Genomic DNA, 23395 nt, shown 5'->3' on the forward strand with positions numbered 1-23395 from the left:
GGTGGGTGGCCCTTGCTCTTCTTTTCTTTGAAGTACGTGATACCAAGTTTGTCCCATCCAGTTTAAAAAAGGTGAAACGATGGCGACTTTGGGTGGCATTACCCAGGAAATTTCCCAGGGTGCATTTGAGTCCATTTTATTTCTTCTTGGGAGTCTGAGTGAGGGTAGACCCTAGTGTGGACTCAGAGCAAAGGGAACCCCAAAATTCCCAATATGACATCCTGGTCTCTCAGCAGCGATACTGCTTGTAAAGGGACCCCCCCCCCCAGCTCTCTTTCTGTGTGTGTACCTGCATTCAGACTTCCCCTCACTACCTCACCCCGCCCCAGACGTTGCTCTGGTCTTTCTCACTGCACCTTCCTTCGCTCACTGAATCGCACCTCCCTTGTGTCTTCCTTTACTTGGTCACAGGTCATAAAGTGAGACCTTGTGTGGGTGCCGGTTGTTGTTTTGGATCTCAAAAGCCTACCATGATCTCCTGTCACAGTTTGCTGGGCTTAGCTCCTGTGTCTGCATCACCGCCTGGCCATGTGTGAGAGGGCAGGGCACAGCACGCGCCTCTGGATTGGGAGCGTATGTCATCACTTCAGAGGACCAACACTCCAGACCACACTCACCTCCGTGAGCTGCTGCTGCTGCTGCTGCTGCTGACTTGTCCTAAGTGCTCTGGTCACAGCCTGGGAAGGACTGGGAGACCCTCAGAGGTGGAACACCCACTTGACTTTATCCATCTACTGTGAGATTTGACTAATTACTTGAGCTCCCTTGGCCTCAGTTTCCCTACTGGGATGCTGCCAAATGGCCACAGCTGGAGAAATGGGTGGCCAGCAGTCCTGCAGCAAGTTGGCTCTCTGGGAGGGACAGAGGGTAGCAACCTTTCCTAGTTACACCTGCCACCAGCCTCCAGGGGGTGCTGGAGAACCCTTTCTTCAGACGGCTTATGATTTATTGGAAATTGCCTTTGTGGACTAGGTTGGCGATACTGAGAGGTGGAGTCAGTTCAATCTGCTCCGCCCCTGAACTTCTTCAGGATGGACTTCAGGAAGGGCGGCTACTGAGCAGGGACTATGGGTTAGGCTGGTCCTTCAGGGCCCCTCCCTCACAGAAGGCCTGGGAAGAAGGGGTTTCACTTTCGAAGTATAAGACAGCTAAACAGAAAGGCCGTTTGGTCATTTGCAGTCAAGCTAGCCTGGTGGTGCTTGGTGCTACAGTAACTGACTTGAGGGAGCGTCGGGGTGTTGGGAACTTCTGGGAAGAAGACTGAGAGCCTGGAGGCTCACAGTGATTGGTAAGGAACCACCCATGACTTGGTTTCAGAGTCCGCTGGTTTGGAGCAGAAAGGTGAGAACCGCACCCTGTCCAGCCTCTCCTCCTGCTGCCCCAGACCCCCGACTCTGTCTTTCCGGCCTCCCCTCCTGCTGCCCCAGACCCCCGACTCTGTCTGTCCAGCCTCCCATCCTGCTGCTCCAGACCCCCGACTCTGTCTGTCCAGCCTCTCCTCCTGCTGCCCCAGACCCCCGACTCTGTCTGTCCAGCCTCCCCTCCTGCTGCCCCAGACCCCCGACTCTGTCTCCTCTTTCTGCAACAGACCCCCGACTCTGTCTCCTCTCTCTTCAGGAAAATTATAGCATCAGCTGGGGGTTACACATGCCCATTGGGATCCCAATCGCTGCTGGAGTCCTGGCCCTCCTTGCTCTCCTGGCTCTGGCCTTGCATTGTCTCAAAGAGGTACCTTCCTTCTCCTGACTCCATGCCTCTGCCCACAGCCATCTCCTTAGAACCTGCTCCCCCTCTTCATGACTCTCTCTGTACCCAGGCCTGGAAGTCCAGATGGAGCCTTTGCTGGGGGGGCTGGAGATGCCCTCAAACTTGGAAGAACCTGCAGCTTGTCTTCAACCACAGGCCAGATGAGGGCCAGCTAGGAATCCTTTCTTCAGAGCACCGTGGCCCTCAGATGCCTTCCTCAGTGTCCCCTGAAGGCCCGAATGGCACCAGGACTGGTCCTCAGCTTTGGGTGTGAAGAGTGTCATCTGGCCCCCTCCCTGCCCTGCTTCAGAGGAGGTTGTAGTATCCGCCAAGCACCCCGCAAGTATTTGGAAACCACTAACATGGATGGAGGACTGACTGCATGAGAAGGGCAGTGTGACTGCTGTGGGGTGAGGGGTGGGTCCTTGTCCCCCAGGAGTACAGCATGAGGGAGGGTCTAGCAGAAGTGTCTCTCTCCTCTGGCTTATGGCAGCAAAGCTTTCTCCCCAAAGCCAACTTGAAGAAGCAGAGGTTCTGGTTACTCCATCTTTAACAGGCTACTGCCTGTTCCCTTGGGTGCAATTCCATGACCCAAGAGAGAGCAGAGCCACGGGCTAGAAGCAAAGGCCGGAGGCCCTCAAGAATGGCCACTGAATGGCACGGCAGGCACAAGGAAGCTGCAGCTGACCTCCTTCCAGTCCCAAGAGCTCCGTCACTGTCCAGGCAGAGTTCTCAGGCCTAAGGTCCGGCTGGCTCCTTCCTGGGACCACAGCAAGGGCCACTGCAACCTCATTGCTTGTAGCCCTTGCGTTTTCCCGGCTCAGCCCAGGCATCAGAGAAATCAGGGCCTCCTGAAGCATGTCTGGGTCCCTGGCTGCTGAGCACCAAGCTGGTGAGCTTTCTGGGTCAGGACACTGCTGCAGCCTACCCTCTTGCCCATGTTTCCAGACCAGAGCCACTGGAATCTGGATTCCTGAGAACCCCCAGGGCCACTTGATCAGGTTTTCCTGGGCTTTTCCCATTAGTAAGGGCAGGTTAGTTAGGTTGGCAGGTAGAATGTGAAAATGCCCCCAAGATGGCTGTCCCCCGAGGTCCACAGGCTCATAAGCCAGTCCTCTGGAGCGCAGATACAACCATGAGTGCACCACGCTCTCTGATGAGGTCGTGCTACGGGGTGGAGGGACTGATGCAGATCCAAATAGCCTCTAATTAATTAAATTGCCTCTGCGTTAAGGAAGAGATGGGGCCAGGAGCAGCGGTGCAGGCCTGTGGGTGGGCTGAGCCAACTGGGCAGGGTGAGGCAGCAGGATCACTTGAGTCCAAGACATCAAGGCCAGCCTGGGTGACAAAGTAAGGCCCTGCCTACTTTTCAACAGGGTCTGCTATGCAGCCCCCGCTGGCCTGAAATTTGATTTGAGATCCTACCTTGACTCCCTGCCAGAGTATTGGGACTATAAGCACAAGCAGTCTGAGACCTTGGTTCTCAAAAAAAAAAAAAAAAAAAAAAAAAAGAAAGTGGTGATGACAAGGACGACGAGCCTGGATAGCCTGATTTGGTCTGCCCAGGAGAGGATGAGCCTCCATTCTGAGGCTGCCACCTTGACTGCTGCTGTGTGACCCTAGGCAGAGGACACTGTTCAGCCCTCCCAGAGTCCTGGTTCACCAACAGCATGAGGTAATAAATAGGAGTTTTTTGGCAGTTTTTCCTGGCAATTTGTTCTAAGGCAATAATGTGTGCCGAACAGGACAGGCTGGCAGGTCTGAGGGCAGTAAGGAGTGAGGCCACTTTGAGCAGGGTACCGATGCCCAGGGCTGTCAGGAGAGCCTGCCTAGCCTCTACTACCCTCCTTTTTGGCAGGGCCCTGCTGTGGTGAGGTAGGCTGCACTGGGCCTATTAGAACCTCCAGAATGAGAAGGGAAGACTGGTCTCCCCAGAGTACTAGACATCTTCTTTTGGCCTTCCAGAGCAAGAGGCTGTAGGATGAAGCAAGTGGGAGCAGGCCTAAAGCCTGTGGTACCCTAAGTGGGTCCTGGAGACATCCTTAAATACATCTCTAGCATCCGGTCCTTAAACCAGGCAACCACACCTCATGCACACAGTCAGGGAGAGGACTCCATGGCAGGAACTGTGGCATCTGCATGGACAGGTGGTTAAGGAGGTGCCTGGAGGCAGAGGCGGGTGTGGAAGCTGCTGCTGTCACTGGGTGAGTTGCTGGGGCCCCAGATGAATTAGAAGCAGAGGGATGGGGATGGATATTAAATGTCCACTGTTGCTGGGTGGTGACGGTGTACGACTTTAATTCCAGCACTCAGGAGGCAGAGGCAGGGGGATCTCTGAGGCTAGCCTGGTCTACAGAGTGAGTTCCAGGACAGCTACACAGAGACAGGGCTATACAGAGAAACCTTGCCTTGAAAAATCAAACCAAACCAAGCAAACAAATAAAAAAAACCCACTGTTGAGTTTTTGTTAGAAGTCCTTGTCTCCACCTGCCCAATGTAATCTACCTGAGATTACAGACATGTACCACTAGGCCCAGCTTTTCACAGGGATGCTGGGAATCTGACTCAGGTCCTCGGGGCTTCGTAGCAAGCATTTCTCCAGCCCCCAGCCCATCTGTTTGACTGGAGGCAGATCTCAGGTGGGGGCCCAGGGTGGCTGACAGTCAGGGCGGGGCAATGGGCTAAGATAAAAAGTGGGCAGTTACCGGTCCAGGTATATCCAGGGTCTCAAGAAGCAAACCTGGCCTTCATTTGGTGCCCTTTCCCTTCTGGGCTCACCCCAACTCATTCAAGTGAGCTCATGACGGAGTCCGGCTGAAGGGGTGGCACATGGCCCACTCCTCAGACCTTCCCTACGGCTGGGAACAGAGCCTCGGCAGGTGCTCTCCCAGTCCTGGTCTAGGCCAAACACCCATTACTTCCCCAGCACTTGGCAGACACTATGTGACTTTGTGACTTTGTGGCAGCACAGACTTTCGTTGTAGAGGGGATGTTGACGCACAGCAGCTCTGCACCATGAGACTAAACAGGGTTTATTGAGGGAAGCAGATGAGCAGAAGCCAGTGGTCGGCACCTGGCCGTCACTATCCACAGGGGTGGCTGCGTCATGGCTTGCTTGCTAAAGGAGAGGAGCATGCAGCTCTGTTTCAGGGTAAGGACAGCTCTGTCTAGGGTGCAGCACGCAGCAAGTCCTGCAGTTCCCAGGGATGCTACAGTGTCATTTCTAGCATGGCTCTCTTAGTTCTGTAGGAGGCAGGCTTTGATGCCACCTAACTGTCCTTGTGCATCAGGCAACACCAGGTGGGCAATTCTCAGTGGTGCAGCCGTCGCCAGAGCATGCCTATCTGGTGTCACCTCCTCCTGACATCTAGGCTGGCTCCCTCTGCCAGGAACTTCTGCTGCCACGAGAACTGTGGACAAGGGTGTAATTTAAGTTGGGACAGAATGCAGGACACAGTCTGACAGGAGGTCCAGCAAAGCCTTGAGCCTGGCCTGCTCTGTCAGGGTTGGGGCGGGCTATGTCCTAGTAAGCAGCAAGTGACTGAAGACCAGGAAGGCCCCAGCACTTGTCCCTAAAAGATGCAAAAAACACAAACAAACAAAAGACCCCCTGCTGTGGCTTGCACTGTCTTCAGAGGGTGGCAAGAAGTTCCCGTACATATCCTGGCTCAAGGCAAATTCATTTTGCTGAACTTTATGGAGCTCAAAAAGGGTTACACCCCCCCTGGAAAGCTCTTTGCAAGGCTGCATGCTCTCGAAGCAGATGGTGCTGAGGCCTGGACAGCAGAGCGAGGTCGAGGTATATCAGTCCAGACACACTTCTCCACAGCTGTCTAAGGTCGTAACGGTGGCAGCAGCGTGCCACAGGGCTGCAGACCACCCACCAGCTCTTGGCACTATTTGATTGCCAACACAAGATACCACGCAAGGTCCAAGCACTCCTCCTGGGAGACCTCTGAGGAAATGTGAAGGTCGTCGATGCTTTGCAAGAGGAAAAGGAGTTGTCAAGCGCATCTGAGTGGATGGGAAGTGCCTGCGTGGATGGGAAACATCTGGGGTGTCAGTTGCTCCTCTGTTGCGTCAGAGAAGGCTCGCCTCATCGGAACTGGGTGTTCAGTTTTTGTGCTTTGATGCTCCTGATGACAGAGAAATGTGTATCATTACAAAGGTTTTATTGGCCAGGCAGTGGTGGTGGTGGACGCCTTTAATTCCAGCAGTCGGGAGACAGAGCCAGGCGGACCTCTGTGAGTTCGAGGCCAGCCTGGGCTACAGAGTGAGTTCCAGGAAAGGTGCAAAGCTACACAGAGAAACCCTGTCTCAAAAAACCAAGGGAAAAAACAAAACAAAACAACAACAAAAAACCCAAAGGTTTTATTTAGCTGGGAGGTGGCTGTGCATGCCTTTAACTCCAGCACTCAGGAGGCAGAGGCAAGAAGATCTCTGTGAGTTCAAGGCCAGCCTGGTCTACCAAGTGAGTTCTAGGACAGCCAGGGCTATAACTAGAGACCCTGTCTCAAAAAAACAAAACAGAAATAAAGCTGGGTAAACTGGCTTTAATACCAGCACTCAGGAGTCAGGGGCAGGCAGATCTCTGAGTTCAAGGCCAGCCTGGTCTATAGAGTGAGTTCCAGGAAAGGCTCCAAAGCTACACAGAGAAACCCTGTCTTAAAACCAAAAACAAACAAAACCCATTATGACCTGTTTATTTATTTATTTTTTAAACCCCTCACTATATAGCTGAGGTGGGCTTGGAACTGACCACGTAGCCCAGGCCGGTCTTGAACCAGGCATGCTCTAGTTTTTCCTCAGCAAAGGTGAAGCTGGGGCCTGACGTTCAACTGTGCTTGGAGGCCTGTTCTCCTGAGACCAGCAGACTTGCGGGGCCTTCCTGTCACCACTGCACTGTCACAAGCCACAGCAGTCACAACTCTAAGAGTGGCTGGGCTGGGCAGTTCTGACTCACCGTGACGCTGAGATGTCACCAGGGCCACACTCATCCGCAGGTCAAGGGCAGAGGACCAACTTCCGGCATGGTTCCTGCTCTAACCTCTTCCTGAATCAGTTTTTGTAGCTTTTATCACTCTTGGAATACTTTTGTGGGTCTGGGCATTAAATGCTGGGTCTAGCACATCTTATATAAACCAGTCCTCTCTCTAGTAATTCATTAAATAAGTTATCAAAGTTGTTGACATACCAATAAATGTTGTCTGTAATAGTCTATGATTCTTTTATTTATCATTTTATTTATTTATTTTTGAGACAAGTTCTTGCTGTGTAGACCAGGCTAGCCTTGAACTCATAGAAATCTACCTGCCTCTCCCTCCCTGGTGCTGGGATTAAAAGTATGTGCTACTACACCTGACTTACCATTTTAGTTTAAGTTTTTATTTGTATGTAGTATGTGTGTGTCTAAATGCCACATGTACCTTCAGAGGCCTGAAGAGGGTGATGGATCCCGGCAGCTGGAGTTACAGATGCTTGTGAATGGCACAACATGGGTGCTGGGATCCAAAATTGAGTCCTCTATTAGCACAGTCAGTACTCTCGCCCACTGTGCCCTCTTTCCAGACCCTGAATCTGTTTTTCCCGAGAGCTGAGGGCCGAACCCAGGGCCTTGTGCTTGCTAGGCAAGTGCTCTACCACTGAGCTAAATCCCCAACCCCCCCTGAATCTGTTTTTATTCTATTTATTTGGCAATACAACCTCTTTCTCTCTTCCCATTCTCCCTTTATTTTTTTAAATGTTTATTTTATATGTATGGGTATTCTGTCTGCATACCACGTTTGCCTGAAAGAAGAGCATGCCAAATCGCCTGGGACTGGAGTTACAGAGGGTGGTGAGCCATCATGTGGGTGCTGGGAACTGAATCTGGGTCCTTTACAAGAACAGTACATGCTCTTAACCTCTGAGCCGTCTCTCCAGCCCCAATAAATGCTTTTCTGACCAGGTATTGAACCTGGGCCACAATGGTGAGAGCACACATTTGTAATCCTGGCATTTGTGGGGGCAAGAGAATCAGAATTCATGATTGTCCTAAAATATATTGTGAGTTTGATGCTAGCTTGGGCTATAAAGACCCTATCTCAAAATAACAACAAAACAAAAACGTTGGTTTTGTATTGTTTATATAAAGGGAAGTATTTTTTTAAAGATTTATTTATTATGTATACAGTGCTCTGCCTGCATGTGTGCCTGCATGGCAGAAGAGGGCGCCAGATCGCATTACAGATGGTCGTATGGTTGCTGGGAATTAAACTCAGGACCTCTGAAAGGGCTCACTGGGATCTGCCTGCCTGGGCCTCCCAAGTGTTGGGATTAAGGGCGTGCATGCCACCATCGCCCAGCCTGGGAACTAATTTTTAATTAAATAAAATTATTTACAAACTTGTGTGTCATACATGTATACAAACACACAGTACTATTGCATCCTTCTGGGGTAGTCCTTTTTTTTTTTTTAACCAGATTTTTCAAGAGACAACGACCTATAAAGTATTGAGCTGTCTTAGAATAAAAGAAGATCACTCCCAGCATGGTGGTGCATGCCTTTAATCCCCTTCCTTTAATCTCAGGAGGCAGAGGCAGGCAGATCTGAGTCCGAGGCCAGCCTGGTCTACAAAATGAGTTCTAAGACAGCCAGGAGTGCTATTACACAGAGAAACCCTGTCTCATTGGAGGGCTGGGAGGGAAGAAAGAAAAGAAAAAAAGAGGAAGATCAATTTGGAATTGGAGATGGTCTAAGGACTAGGCAATGGAAGGGACCAATAGAAATGAGAGGAAAAGGATCTGCAAATGAGGTCAGGCACAAAGCCCTGGTCACTCAGTACATACTTTTCTTCTTCTTGGCTGCACTGGTCTTCTTGGTTTCACTGGCTTTCTTGGTTTCACTGGCTCTCTTGGTTTCACTGGCTTTCTTGGTTTCACTGGCTCTCTTGGTTTCACTGGCTCTCTTGGTTTCACTGGCTTTCTTGGCTTCACTGGCTTTCTTGGTTTCACTGGCTTTCTTGGCTGCCTTGGCTTTCTTGGCTTCACTGGCTTTCTTGGTTTCACTGGCTTTCTTGGCTTCACTGGCTCTCTTGGCTGCCCTGGTCTGCATGGTCACCCTGGGGAACAGCTCCTTCTCCCGCTCCCGCAGGGCCTCCAGACCATCCACGTCAGGTGGGTGGCAGTGGCTCCGCATCACCACGATCCGCCGGCCCTGGGTGATGGCGCGGCTGCGACAGCCCAGCCGAGCCTGGTCCCGGCACATCCAGTACACCTTCTCACCAGCGGCTTTCTCCTTCCTGTACAGGAAGGACTCATAGACCAGGAACCGGCCTCCTAGGGATGTCCGCAGGAACTCCAGTGGCTTCCGAGGCTCTGGAGGGGCAGAGTCACACCGTGAGGGGACCACTGGGGCACAGCCCTCGGCAACGGGACTGGGCCTCTCTCTGTCCACTGCGATCTCAGGAGGATCAACTCTGCCTGTCCCCTTCCCTTTGCCTGCTCTGCAGGGTTCTGGGGAGTAGTGCTCAGTCACCCCCTGAGACTCTCTAATATACTTGTTCTCCCTGGAGCCCTGCTGGAGGCCTCACCAGACCACAGACTCCATGCTTACTGGAGTCTCCCAGACAGAGGTGGTGCCTGCTGGGAGGCCTGTGGTTCATCGGATCTGTGTACTGGGGCCTGTCCTGTCCCCATCCACCCACTGACCACAAAGCTGTGCTCAGACTTCTTAAGAAGCTGAAGTCAAAGGTCATGTGATGTTGGGGGCATGGCCAGAGAGAGCATGTGAAAACAGAAGCTGGGCAGAAAGGAGGAAGAAGAGGCCCTGGGATGGAGGGTCTTTGGGGTTCAGGCACAGTGCTCAGGCATGAGTATGTCCACTTCCAGGGACTGCCAGCCGTGCCACCCCTGGCCTACCACGCCAGCCTTTCTTTGGGTCGGAGCTAGTGTCTCTCAGCATTAGCAGTCAATGTGTGTGGTGAAATCAGTGCTTCAAGCACAGAACCTGGGAAGGGACTGGAGTGTTGTAGGGCAGCGGGGAGAAGCCCCTCTCCCTCCACATACCTGGGCCGTTCCAGCTGCTCAGGTTAGGGAAGTTCTCCCGCTCCCGCAGGGCTTCCAGGCCCCCCATGTCGGGAGGGTGGCAGTGCCTGCGCATGACCATCACCCGCTGGCCCTGGGTGATGGCGCGGCTGCGACAGCCCATGCGCGCCTGGTCCCGGCAGGTCCAGTACACCTTGTCGCCGGTTGCTTTCTCCCGCCTGAAGAGGAAGGACTCATACACCAGGAAGCTGCCCCCCAGAGGGGTCTTCAGGAACTCAGGCCCTTCTGCAAAGAAACCAGAGAAGCAATCAGGGAAGGGGGCAGGGCATGGAAGCTAAGCCTGACCTTGAGAGGGGAGGACTGGGGAATCTTCCCATTTTCCTACCAAGAACACCATAACCTTGAAGAGACCCTACCACCTACTTCATGCCTCCCCACCTGCTCACAGTGAGACAGTCCTGTGTCCTCAAACCCCACTGTGCCCTCAGGGGCCAGGGTCTACCTGTCCCGAGGCTAGAGACTGGCCAGGCCGAGTCTTGCAGGCGAAGGCGTCCATCATGATACTGTAGGGAGGGGGCAGGGTGTTTGCTCATTGTATACTAGGTGCCCTCCAGGGCGTTGGCCAGGTACTCCATAGTATGAAGAGCTGGGGTCAAAGCAGCTCAGAGCTGAAGAGGGAGTTGGAGTCACGAGCCCCAGGGGCTGTGTATGTGTGTTTAGCTGGGTATAAGCGTGAGCTGTGGAGGTAAGAGGAACCTGAAATATAGCCTGGCCTTGCCCAGAGGATCCTCTAGCCCCTACCCTGCTTCCTTGTCATTTATACCTGTCATTTTGACCAGGTATAAGGTTCTATTGCAGTGGTTTGAATAGGAAGAGCTCCCATAGCCTCACAGATTTGAATGCTTGGTCACCAGAGAGTGGCACTATTTGGTGTGGCCTTGAGGGGTAGGTGTGGCCTTGAGGGGTGGGTGTGGCCTTGAGGGGTGGGTGTGGCCTTGAGGGTGGGTGTGGCCTTGAGGGGTAGGTGTGGCCTTGGGCTTTTTTTGAGGTTTCAGAAGCCCAAGTCAGGCCTAGTGGCTCTTTCTTTTCCTGCAGATACAGATGCAGAACTCTCAACTACTCCTCCAGAATCATGTCTACCTGTGTGGGTTGCCATCTTCCCTGGCATGATGGTAATGAATTAAACCTGTGAAACACATCCCTTTCTAAGAGTCACCGTGGTTCTGGTGTCTTCACAGCAACAGGACAGTTACTAAGACAGAAGCTGGCACCGGGAGCCAGGTGTTGCTGTGGCAGGCCTGACCATGCTGCTCTTTGTTGGAATGTGGACTCTGGGTTAAGAAAGCAGTTGGGTGGCCGGGCGGTGGTGGCGCATGCCTTTAATCCCAGCACTCGGGAGGCAGAGGCAGGCGGATCTCTGTGAGTTCGAGGCCAGCCTGGTCTCCAAAGCGAGTTCCAGGAAAGGTGCAAAGCTACACAGAGAAACCCTGTCTCGAAAAACCAAAAAAAAAAAAAAAAAAAAAAAAGAAAGCAGTTGGACACACTGAGCAGGGCTTGACGGGCCACATAGTAGGAGCATGGAGGACAGTGACAGACTAGAGAGCCGTCAGAAAGAAGCCGAGGAGGGCAGCTCTGAGAGGCTGAAGGCCTGGGGAGAAGCATCTGACTCCGCAGCGCAGCCCGTAGAAAGGTGGGGAAGGAGACCAGGAGGTCAGGACCGCCTGAAGAGCAAAACAGCCCAGAGGCCGAGAGGGAAGGAGGTGTCAGATGGGGGAGAGCAAGCCTTGTGCCTGTGGGGGATGGCCCACCTCCTCCACACCGGAGTAAAACACCCCTACACACAGTAAACAACAGAACTCAGCCAGGCCTTGTAACAAGATCTACACAAGCATTCGGAGAAGCTGAGCCAGAGAGGCCCTGGGGGAGCTGGAGGCAAAGGGAAGCAAGGTGGGTTTATATAGAAGGAACAAAGCAGGGTGGCCCAGTGGGAGAGAGGGGCACTGAGAGGGGGAGGCAGAAGTCTGTGCTGGAATGTTCCTAAGACCCAGAAGCCCAGCTGCCAGCTCTGCAGGGGCAAAGTTAAGCCCCGTGCACAGACAGGGCAGGGCCTTCCTTTAATAGGAGAAGGCAGTGTCCATGGGAAAGGCTGCATGCTGGAAGGCAGACACCAGAGCAGGCAGGTGAAGGCTGTGCCTGGAGAAACAGGCAGAGGCCACCATACTGCTGACACTAGGCACTCTACAAAGAAGTCATTCCGCTATGAATGCAGAAACTTAAAGCTTCAGTAGAAGAAACAGAAAACAAAACCTAGGAAATCTCAGACAGGACTGCAAAAGTGACCAGGGTCATCACAGGAGGATCAATGACTAGGTAACTAGTCATAGAGAACCACGGAACAAGAGCATTAGGTAGGCGTGTGAGAAGACACTGGGTCATACCGGGCATGGTGGCTCTACCTTTAATCCCAGCACTCAGGCAGAGGCAGGAGGATCGCTCTCAGTTCAAGTCTAGCCTGGTCTATATATCGAGCTCCAGGACAACCAGGACTACATAGAGAGAGACCCCGTCTCTAAACCAAACCAACTAAGGAAGACACCATGTTGAAGAACACAAGCTGTGGTCTGAAAAGGCCCCTGGTGAACCACAGCCTTGGCACACCAGGGCGGCAGAAGACTTTCGACTTCTACAGCAGAATCTGCTCACACACATGGGTCAGCCATGAGAAAAACAATGCTATCTTCAGATAGATTCAGCTATTGTGGAAAGACGCTTTACAGCCTGGCACTCTGACTGTCCAGCAAGTGTGTGGGGAAATTACCAACAGCTTCTAATGGGCAGGGTCTCAAACGGGTCCTCCAAGATGACTGGCTCAAGGACTTTTAAACCAAGACAAGCAAGCCCAGAGGCAGGGCATCTGGCCAGGGACATCTAAGTGCTAGGCAGGCCTAACATGAGCCCCCGGCAAGGCTGAAGCCCGCGGGGCTCAGCAAGCTTTGGGGTCGACTGTTGATGTGATGCAAACACGGAAGGATGGAGGCAGTGATGGTCCCTGGAAGAAGAGGCACACACAGCAGCTGCTGGACAGCCACACAGGGAAGCAAAGAGAAAGAGGTGCGGATAGTCCCAGCTCCGCACGGGCAGAATCTGACAAGAACAGAAGGCAGAGGCTAGCGAGATAGTTCAGAAACAAAGGCGCCTGCTGCCCAGACTCCCGATCTGAGTTCGATCCCCAGGACCTACAGGACAAAAGGAAAAACTGACTCCTCTATGTGGTCCTTGGACTGATACGTGCATGCCAAAGCATGCATGTATATATGTGCGTACGTGTACACACACACACACACACACACACACACACACACACACACACACACACACAGAGGCAGGCAGAGCTCTGTGAACTTGAGGCCATCAGAGCTACATAGTTGAGACCTGAGACCCGGTTTCAAAAAACAAAACAACAACCCCAAATCAAACAAATAGAAAGCACAAAGCCTACTCAAAAAGTATACCAAGGCTAAATCAGTTCCTCTGGCTGGACGTCAGCAGGTAACAAGGACACTGAACATGGATTAAATGGATTAACAGTGGTAGAATGCATTTTAAGAAATGGGGAAGCCAGGCAGTGGTGACACACACCTTTAATCCCAGCACTCAGGAGGCAGAGGCAGGCGGATCTCTGTGAGTTCGAGGCCATCCTGATCTAGAGTGAGATCCAGGAAAGGTGCAAAGCTACACAGAGAAACCCTGTCTCGAAAGAAAAAAAAAAAAAAAAAAGGAAAAAAAAAGAAAAGAAAAAAGAAATGGGGAAGCAAATGTTTGGAGCAGGGATGTGGGGCTCGAAGTGATATCATGTCCTGGCACCATCTCCCTGTTTATAAGGATGTCATAGAAATGGAACAAAAAAGAGTGAGGATGATAAAACATCTCCTGTATCTGGAATAAGCTTAGGACCAAAAGGTAACTCAGAGGACTCCAAAAACTACAGGACGGGAGACCGGTGGGTGTGAGCTGAGGAGCCGAGTACTGGCTAGGTGAGAAGTCTAGCCTCAACCATTTTCCTCAGGCAGACACCAGGCTCTCTGGAACCAAATGGGCAGAGCTAGGACTCCGGCATGCAGGTGTGTGACAAAGCTGGAGAGAGGTTTGGCTCTTTCAGCTCCCAGACGCTGAGGCTGACTGGTTGCCCTCTGTTTACACTGCAGGAATGAGGACCTGACCACACGCCTTCAGCAGACTCTACTACTAACCTAAAATAACAGGAACGGATTAGGTTGATCACGTTTGGGGCCTCGGAGAGTAAGAAGGCAGGTAAAGAGGAACCTGGGAGATCAAATCCCAGATGGGCTGAGTATGGGAGCAGAAGTTGGGGGCACAGAGGAGAGGACTGTGACTTCCAGAATAATTACAGAAGGAAGGAGGGCAGGACACATGTAACCAACCAAAAAAGCTGTGGGGTCATGGCAGGTACCTGGGCCATCCCACTGAGAGTGGCCGGGGCGTTTCTCCCGCTGCCTCAGAGTCTCCAGTCCTAACAGGTCAGGTGGGTGGCAGTGGCTTCGCATCACAGTCACCTGCCGGCCCTGAGTGATGGCGCGGCTGCGACAGCCCATGCGTGCCTGGTCCCGGCAGGTCCAGTACACCTTGTCACCAGCTGCTTTCTCCCTCCTATAGAGGAAGGACTCATACACCAGGAAGTTGCCCCCTAGAGGGGTCCTCAGGAACTCTGGGCCTCCTGCAGGACATGAGGAAGGTAGTTAGGGGCGGGGCCAGAGGATGGAGATTAAGAATGCAGGGGTAGGTAGAGAAGGATGGCCACCCCCCTCCCAAAAAGAGGCAACCAACTCCGGCCAGCAACCAACTCCCCAAACACTGAGACTCACTGGGGTCCACATCCTGGTCCTCCTCCTCGGGGGACTCCTGCAAGGACTCCTGGTGCTCCCTTGCTCGCTTTCTGGACCTGGACCTACTGAGAGTCAGTGTGCCCTGCCCCCTGCGGTAAAACAAGCTGTCCACCCCCTGGAGCAGCGTGTCCTCGATGTCATCACAGTCCTCCAAGTCCCCAGCGCCAATCCGCCTTGCCTGTATCTTCTTTATGGTCTTCTCCTGCTGTCGCCGGGCCCGCAGGCCTTCCATGTCAGGCGAGTGGCAGTGGCTGCGCATGACCGTCACCCGCTGGCCCTGGGTGATGGCGCGGCTCCGGCAGCCATTGACTGCATGCTCCCGGCAGGTCCAGTACACCTTGCTCCCCACAGTCTTCTCGCGCTTGTAGAGGAAGGACTGGTGTACCAGGAAGGTGCCCCCATAGCACGTCTTCAGGAACTCAAGGGGCCGATACCGTACTGGAGGAAGAACCCAGGAAGGTCACACACCACGGACGAGAGCCCAGGAGGAACCGCCAAGTACTTTTCTCCCAAGTGTTGACATACTTCCCTGAGCTGGGCATGTGTGAAGCCCAGTGCATTCCCACCAAGCCACCCAAGAGGAACAAGGGTTCCTTCTCCAAGTCAATTAGACCTCAGCCCACCACTTCACACCACAATGGGAGGGGCCAAGTTGGGCTCTGATTCAGCAGGTTATGCTCTGGGCCATTCTTGGGTTTGTTCAAGAATGTTCTCCCTCCCACTAGAACCAAGTGCTCAGTGGCCTGTCGCTCAGATCCTCAGATCCTGTGGGTCAGGAGACATCGGCTTTCTGGAAGCCACGCCTACCTACTCTAAGAATGCAGACCACCGCTCACCTAGCTAAGCAGCCCAGAATATGACTTGATCAGCATCACCCCACAAGCTCCACAACAGTCCAAGCTGCCACAACCTACCTCAGGAATAAGCCTAAGACCCCAGAATTCACGTGAATTTCCTGAGGCTGAAGGCTTCATCCATGGGGTTGGAATTTGAACCTGGAACTCAAAGCCAAGCCTTGCCGCTGGACACCCTGCTGAAACTTAGCCTGAATCCCTGAAACCTGCCTATCAGCATGCAGATGTCTAGGACCCATACCAGGCCCTGCTGTACTGGGAAAGGCCCTGGGACCCCCAGATCACAATGCTGTCTGTCCCATGGGCATCATGATGACTGGGATGCATTTATATTTTTGACTGTGAGCACTTTTTGAGAACCCACGTGAAACCCCACATTTGTATTTGGGCATGAAGGAGCTGAGAGTTCTTTCCTGCCCCAAGTGAGGAGAGGACATGGACTCACCCACTCCTGGTGCAGGGCGTTTCTTGGGAGGCAAGCTCTGCAGTGCCAGGGATCGGTACCCCTGGTCCTCCTCTGGCTCCTCAATGCTTTGCTGAGGGGTGGGCTCTGGCTCCACAGGGTACAGCCATAAGCTCACCCCTTCTTCTTGTGCTTCAGGGTTCTCAGGCAGGCTTGAGCAGGGCACCTTCTCCTTCCGGCGCCGCATCTTCAGGCCCTCCTTATCGTGTGGGTGGCAATGGTCCCGCATCACTGTGACTCGAAAGCCACGGGTGATGGCCCGGCCCCGGCAGCCCAGCTCCGAGTGCCGGCGGCATTTCCAGTACACCTTGTCCCCCACAGCCTTCTCTTGCTTGTACAGGAATGACTTGTGGACTAGAAGGCGGCCCCCATACGGGGTCTTCAGGAACTCCAGGGGCTGGGGGGCAACTGCGGGTACGAAAAAGGCTGGGTTAGCCTCTCTAGGGCAAGGCCCTTGGTGAGTGGGGCTTAGAGTAGGGTAAGGTCCTCTGGGCAAGATGCTTTCTCAGGCTCCTGGCTGTCAGACTAGCCCAGGTTTTAGAAGCTGCTTTTGTGATTAGGGGAGAGGATTTAAGGAGTTAAGAGAACTCTGCATACAGTAGCAGTTCCCATGAGCCTGGGAAGAGGGCCCGGTGCCTGGGACACAGGATGTGCTTGCAGACTAAGAGGTTCAACTAAAAGGAAGAATGGGGTACCTGAGGTCACCCCGATGGAAAATGGGGGTGCACAGGTCAGCAGATTTGGCAGAGCAAGGCCCAGTGGGCCAGGGAGTCTCACCTGCATCTACTCTGCTACGTTTCCGGTGAATTATCCGGCCCTGCTTCTTGGCCGGCAAGGTCTGGGGGGTGCTGCTGGAGACAGCGGCAGGGCCTGTCGGTTTGGACCCCTCTTTGTCGCCGGCCAGGACCAGATTGGAGGGCTCTTGGGGCTTCTTGGCTCCAAGAGATGGCTCTTGGCCAGCTTTCACACGCTCACCCTCCTGCTCATTGGGCTCAGGTAGGGGCATCCTGGGTCTGAGGTTCTGGCCCTCAGGCCACCTTCAGCCCTCTGGTAGATGGGTCTTTCTTCCTCTTCCTCCTCCTCCCAGGCCAGACTATGGGAGCCCAGAAGCTCTGTCCTAAGAGAAGAACCAAGGCAGTTAGTGGAGGAGGTCCCTGGGCCTGGGACTCTAACCAATGGATCTGGGATGGAACCTGGGGCAGATGGAACTTCCTCAGTGCCCTGGGGTTGAGAGGCTGCGGAGGGACCTGACATAGGTAAGAGCCCTGGGCAGATGCACGCACTACCAGTATCTTTCCTGGCAGCCCCACCCAAGCCCCTCCAGGGCTGCTGGGGACTACCATACTATTGAGTTTCTACCTTAGAAGTCTCACCAGTGTCTAGCATAGGTCCCTTCCAGACCATTCTTAGTGACCCATCTAATAGCTAAGAACAGAGGCACAGGAACCAGACAGGCCAGAGAATGACGAGGCTGAAATCCCATTGTGCCTGCTCAGATGCCTAGGTGCCTACCCGGGCTTGGCCCTGGGCATTTCACCTCAATGCTGGGCACCTGTCTCAAAGAACCCAGGCCAGGAAGTACTAGCTAGTACTTTGCATGGCAGAAGGTTGAAGCCTAGCTCCAGGAAATGGGACTCTCTGGCCTCACACAGGCTATCCCCCGACTGACTCTGGAGGCCTCAGCTCAGCCCAGTCCTCCAGATACCACAGGGCCTTTGCACTGACCTTGCAACCACTGTTCCTAGTGCTGCCTTGGCAGGGCAGAGGCAGGGTTCCGCACCTCCAGTCTAGACAAGGATGGTCGGATCTGGGGTGCTTCCCCAGGGTGGGCTGACATTCCTGTGTTTCTGGGACAACTGAGTAATTAGCAAGGGGTTTCCTACCTTTCCACTTTCAATAAGAGCCATTAAACAAGACTATAGCACTCCAGACATTTTCTTTCTTTCTTTCTCTCTCTCTTTCTTTCTCTCTCTCTTTCTTTCTCTCTCTCTCTCTCTCTCTCTCTAGCTGAACATAGTGGCACATGCCTTTAATCCCAGTACTCAGGAGACAAGAGGCTTACAAATCTACATAGTGAGTTCCAGGCTAGCAGACTACATAGCAATACCCTGTCCCCAAAATAAACAAACAAACAAACAAAATAACCATAGAATTTTCAAAGTTTTTTTTTTTTTTTTTTTTTTTCAAGACAGGGTTTCTCTGTGTAGCCCTGGCTGTCCTGAACTCCTATGTAGACCAGGCTAGCCTCTAATTCACAGAGATCTGCTTCTGCTTCCCTAGAGATGGGATCAAAGGCATGTGCTACCATGCTTCTTCTTTAATACCCTCAGTGAAAGAAACCAGTAAGAAAAGATCAGTCTCTTAGGATCTGTTTATATGAAGTATCTAGAGTGGGCCAGTATACAGAGACTAACAACAACTGAACGGTGGGATCTGGAGACTGGGAAGTGATTGCTAATAGGTGTAGTTTTTCTTCTGCACTCATGAAAGTGTTCCAAAATTGGTCGTGGTGGTGACTGCACTCTGTGCTGAAAACAAAAAATGGATTTGGGGGTGGAGTTCCGTGGCTAAAATGCTTGCCTGGTGAGTATAAGGCTCCTTTCAAGCCCTAGAAGCGAGTAAAACCCGGCAGGACGACAGTTCACTGGAGAGGCTGGGGCAGAATCTGAGGCCAGTCTGGGCTTCCTAACCAGGCTTCGTCTCAACAAACCAGAGTCAAGGCCAGTGGGATGACTCAGGGGACAGAAGCCTGACTAACTGTGCCAGCCTGACCCCTGGAAGCCTCCCCAAAGTAGAACTGATTCTGTAGATTTGTCTTCTGACCTCCAACCAAGGGTCACAGCATAAGAACTCTCCCACATCACACAAACACATTAAAACAACACACACACACAAATAAAATCAGATAAAAAGTGTAAGATGCTGACATTCATGTTGATGAAGATGTGGGGGTTCTCTACACAACCCTGCAACTTTTTAAAAATCTTTGTGTGTCTTTGTATGTATGTGCATGAATGTACACGTGTGTACCTGAATGTAAGTACAGGGAAGTGCATCATGCATGTGGAGGTCAAATGGCTGTCAGTCTGCCGTCACCTCATTTGAGGAGTCTCTTATTCACTACTGGAAGGAGAGTCCTGAGCGTCTCCTGTCTCCCATCTCACCACAGGATACTAGGACTACAGATGCTTGATACCACATCTGGTCTTACATGAACACTGGGATCCAAAACCCAGTCCCCATGATTATTGGCTGAGCCATGTCCCCAATCCTATTTTCAGTTTAAAACAAAACAAAACAAAGCCAGGTGGTGGTGGCGGCGGTGGTGGCGGCGGCGGCGGCGGCGGCGGCAGCAGAGGCACACCTTTAATCCCAGCACTCTGGAGGCAAAGGCAGATCTCTGAGTCGAGGCCAGCCTGGTCTACAGAGCGAGTTTCAAGACAGGGCTACACAAAGAAACCCTGTTTTGAAAAACCCAAAAACAAAACAAAACCCTAAATTACTTTTTATTTATTGTCTATGTGCATGTGTATATGCATTCGATTACAGGTGAGGCACAGTGCATGGAGGTCCAGGGACACACAGTAGTCGGAGCTCTATGACCAAGATGGACTCTGGCTGTCTAATCAGATCCTCAGCAAGGCAGCGAGTGCCTTTTCCTGCTGAGTCATCTATATCCAGCCATCCAGACTCATTTGTTTGGGGACTTTTTTTTTTCCTCCTTGTTTGAGACCAGGTCTCACTATGTAGATCAGCCTGGCCTGGAACTCAAGGAGACCCACCTACCTCTGCCCAAACTGGCATCAGACTAACAATGCTGCTGTGGCTGGTCTTGAACACCTGATCCTCCTTTCTCTACCTCCAACTGCTAAGCTTACAGATGTGTGCCGCCATGCTCAGCCAGCCCTGTATTATTTACTTTGTTCATCGACTTGGGCTCTAATGTGTTCATTTTATACTTTTCACTCAATATAAGCCTATAAGAAAACACAGTGTGGGCTGGAGAGATGGCTCAGCGGTTAAGAGCGCCCGCTGCTCTTCCAGAGGTTCTGAGTTCAATTCCCAGCAACCACATGGTGGCTCCCAACCATCTGTAATGAGATCTGGTGCCCTCTTCTGGCCTGCAGGCAGAACAGGTAGGTACACAGAATAAAATCTTGGAAAAAAAAAAAAGAAGGCAAAGTGTGTTCAGGTTAGACAGGCGTTATTCAAGAGTCTACAGCTGTGCTTCACTCTTCCATCCTCTCCCCTACCTCAGTGCTGAGGTCAGAGCTGGATGATTACAGTTATCCCAGTGTGGTCCTACTGGTAGTCACACGTTACTCAGAGCAGGCCAAGAAGTTCTGCAATGTTAGAAATTGTCCAGTGCCTCGCAGGCACAACTAAGTCCAATCCCTAACAACTAACTAAAATCCTGAAAGCCAGAAGCCTCTCTTGGCAGGTAACAGCAGAGTAACAGTTATCTTTACATGGGAGATAAACTGTATTACCATGCCCTTGCTGGGTAGGAGACCTGGGCCAAGCCCAGAACTCTCCTGGCCACTCTCACCTGCAAAGCAGGAAAACCGGTGAGGGTTGGGGAGATGGCTATAAAAGTATGAGAAGTATGAGAAGGTTCACCTTCCCAGCGCCCATGTAAAACAGGGTCACATGCCTGTCTATAACCCCAGCATTGGGGTATGGAGCCAGGCAGATCTCAGGAGCTTGCTGCTACCCAGCCTCACTGAAATTGTGAACTTCGTGTTCAGTGTGAGATTCTGTCTCAAAAATAAGATGGAAAGCCATTCCTGGCTTCCTCCTCTGACCCCCTTCCTCAAAGTAGTGAACGAGACGCTCTAAGTGAAGTTATGCGGGCAAGCATCACTCCCGAGACAGGATGACGGTGGTCGATCCCCAGAAGGACTGCCATTTACTACCCTAGAGTTTCACAGCCTCAGCACTGGTGGCATTCTAGACCTGATTCTGCTTCACTGTGAGGGGCAGGGCAGGGTAGGATGTTCATCGGCACCTCGGTCCTCTACATACTACATAAAACCCACTATCACCTCTTTTCCCGAGTTACTGTGGAACCAATACTGCTGGCTGTCTTGGGGTTTGGGGGGCACCAACAGTGGACTGTCTGAGAGCACTGTTCAAAGCAATTTAGAAATACAGACACTGTGGCAGGACGTGGTAGTACATGTCTTTAATTTCAGTACTCAGGAGGAAGGGGCAGGTGGATCTCTGTGAGTTCGAGGCCAGCCTGGTATATTGAGTTCTAGGAGTCAGACCTACATAGAGAGACCCTGTCTCAGAAGAATAATTTCTTTTCTTTTTCTTTTCTTTCTTTTTTTTTTTTTTTTTTTTTTTTTTTAGAAATATAGACACTGAAGAGATACCAGCCAACAGGAGCCTATTCTACAAATACCTTGCTATAATTTGGATTATGAATGTCTCCCCAAAGAACCACAGTGGTCCTCAGAACCACATAGGTCCTTGAGAGACCTATGGGAAGCTCAGCCCTTCTCAGTCTTTCTTCCTGACTATGATATGAGCAGCTTGCTCCATTAAATGCTCCAGGCCATTATCACACAGACCAACCAATGCAAGGAAATTCATCTGCCAGATCTTGGACTAGAATCTCCAAGACCAAAGAAAATTAATGTGTTCTCACAACGTCATCATTCCCCTCCTCCTCCCCCTTGGGGAGTACACCAGCACTGAAGTATTTTGTCATAAATATGGAAAGCTGGGGATGGGGGTGGGGTGGGGATGGCTCAGCAGACAGCATCACTTGCTGCATACGCCTGAGGGCCTTAGCTTAGATGCCAGCATTCACGGGACTGGAGACCTGTAACCCCAGGGCTGTAGAAGGCAGAGACACTGCTTCCAGGATAGCGCCAGGTCCAGTGAGACCGTCTCAAAGGAATAAGGCAAGGAGTGATGGAATAGGCCTCTGCATACGTGTGCACACACACACACACACACACACACACACACACACACACGAACAATAAGGAAACATGGGAAGCCACCTGATATATTCCCAATCATCCCAGATCAGAATCTTGGCTAAATGTACTCTACCTAGGATGAGGTACTCTCAAATGTCACTCTCTGTATTTAATCATACCATATTCCATCTGCTTTCCTGTCAAGGCCTTCCTTCCTCGCTGCCTCCTCTTCAGCTCAGCTAAATCTGGGCAGCGCTCTGATGGTCTTCAGCTTTGGTCACTCCAATTCTCCCCCAGAGTACTGACAAACTGACATGTTACTCTTCTTAAAAATCACGTTTTTACACACACACACACACACACACACACACACACACACACGCCTCCAGCAAAAACCATCTCCGTCACAGCCAAGCATCTCATCAGCTCTCCTTAAGAAGCTCCCTTAGCCACAACTTCAGGTTTTTTACAAGTCAGACTAGTGGCTCTTGGAAGAACAATGAGATTAACATACCTGAATCATACCAGAAAACCTAAATCAAGCCCCAGCAATGGTATGGACCCTGGAAAGCAGGAAAATTAAAAAAACAAACGAACAAAAAAACCCACTACCACAACAAAAAGATCTTTCTTTGGAATGGTTATCTGATTGTGGAAGTAAGGAGTAAAGAAGGGTTTAAAGCTGTCAGATAAACTATGTCTTGAATCAATGGGTTAGCAAGTCAGTCATCTGGAATAGAATGGAATGGAACGGAACAGAAAGGAATGAATTAGAACAGAGCCTAATAGATCTGCGTCATGTGAGCCGGGTAAGCCGCTCTCTTTAAACTTGTGATTCACGAACCTATCGTTAGGCACAGAATATACACATAAAACGTATTTCTCAGTTTAGAATGAGCCACAAAGTTTGAAAGCCATAACGGGCAATCTATAGTCAGAACTAGGAGGGATAACAAGCGGCAAAAAGTGCAAGGTCACTGGGACCTGCGGCCGCAAGGATGGGCCGCGACAGAGGACAGAGACAGGTAGACACGCATGGTGGACACGGTGCGAGGAAGATGGGCGAATGTGTGATCCCGGATTTAGGGGTGTTGAGACCGGTACAGGGGTCGGGTGGGTTGATGCAGAGAGCAGGGAGAAAGGAGGCACACCGCGGGTGACCGACAACGAGGCGGCCTGAGCCCGAGCTGCCGAGCTGGGGCCCCTCCCCAGCGCCGGGCCGGACCCCGGGGCAGCCGGACCAGGCATCGCTCCGCGGGCCGGACCCTCCCGCCCGCAGGGGCCCGTCCTCACCGACGGCAGCGGACCCTGCCTCTGCGGCGGCTGAGCCACGCGGTCCTTCGTGTGGGTCTCCGCCAACCGAGGCGTCGGCCTAGCAGCCGGCCGCTCTACGAACCAGGACCCCAGCGCCCGCTCCCGCCGCCAACTGCCCCCCGGAGAGCGGCCCCGTGCCCGCGCGCGCGCCCCCGC

At 52.2% G+C, this 23395-nt stretch overlaps 1 protein-coding gene and 1 long non-coding RNA gene across 2 annotated transcripts; one reads left to right on the forward strand and one right to left on the reverse strand.

Moving 5' to 3' along the window:
• Positions 1–959: 959 nt before the first annotated feature.
• LOC114680810 lies at positions 960–3261 on the forward strand. Its single transcript, XR_003732821.2, has 3 exons — positions 960–1341; positions 1618–1728; positions 1817–3261. It is a non-coding gene; the product is annotated as an uncharacterized LOC114680810 (long non-coding RNA).
• Positions 3262–4760: 1499 nt separating this feature from the next.
• On the reverse strand, positions 4761–23395 carry Flywch1 (FLYWCH-type zinc finger 1). The gene is made up of 8 exons (XM_028853887.2): positions 23219–23395; positions 16770–17109; positions 15975–16400; positions 14655–15113; positions 14243–14506; positions 9793–10056; positions 8575–9102; positions 4761–5882 (listed from the first exon to the last, which is right to left on the reverse strand). Exons 2-8 carry the CDS (start codon positions 16996–16998, stop codon positions 5860–5862), a joined length of 2193 nt encoding a protein of 730 aa, XP_028709720.1. The 5' UTR covers positions 16999–17109; positions 23219–23395; the 3' UTR covers positions 4761–5859.

Source organism: Peromyscus leucopus, chromosome 8b (genome assembly GCF_004664715.2).
Source record: "Peromyscus leucopus breed LL Stock chromosome 8b, UCI_PerLeu_2.1, whole genome shotgun sequence".
Classification (NCBI taxonomy): domain Eukaryota; kingdom Metazoa; phylum Chordata; class Mammalia; order Rodentia; family Cricetidae; genus Peromyscus; species Peromyscus leucopus.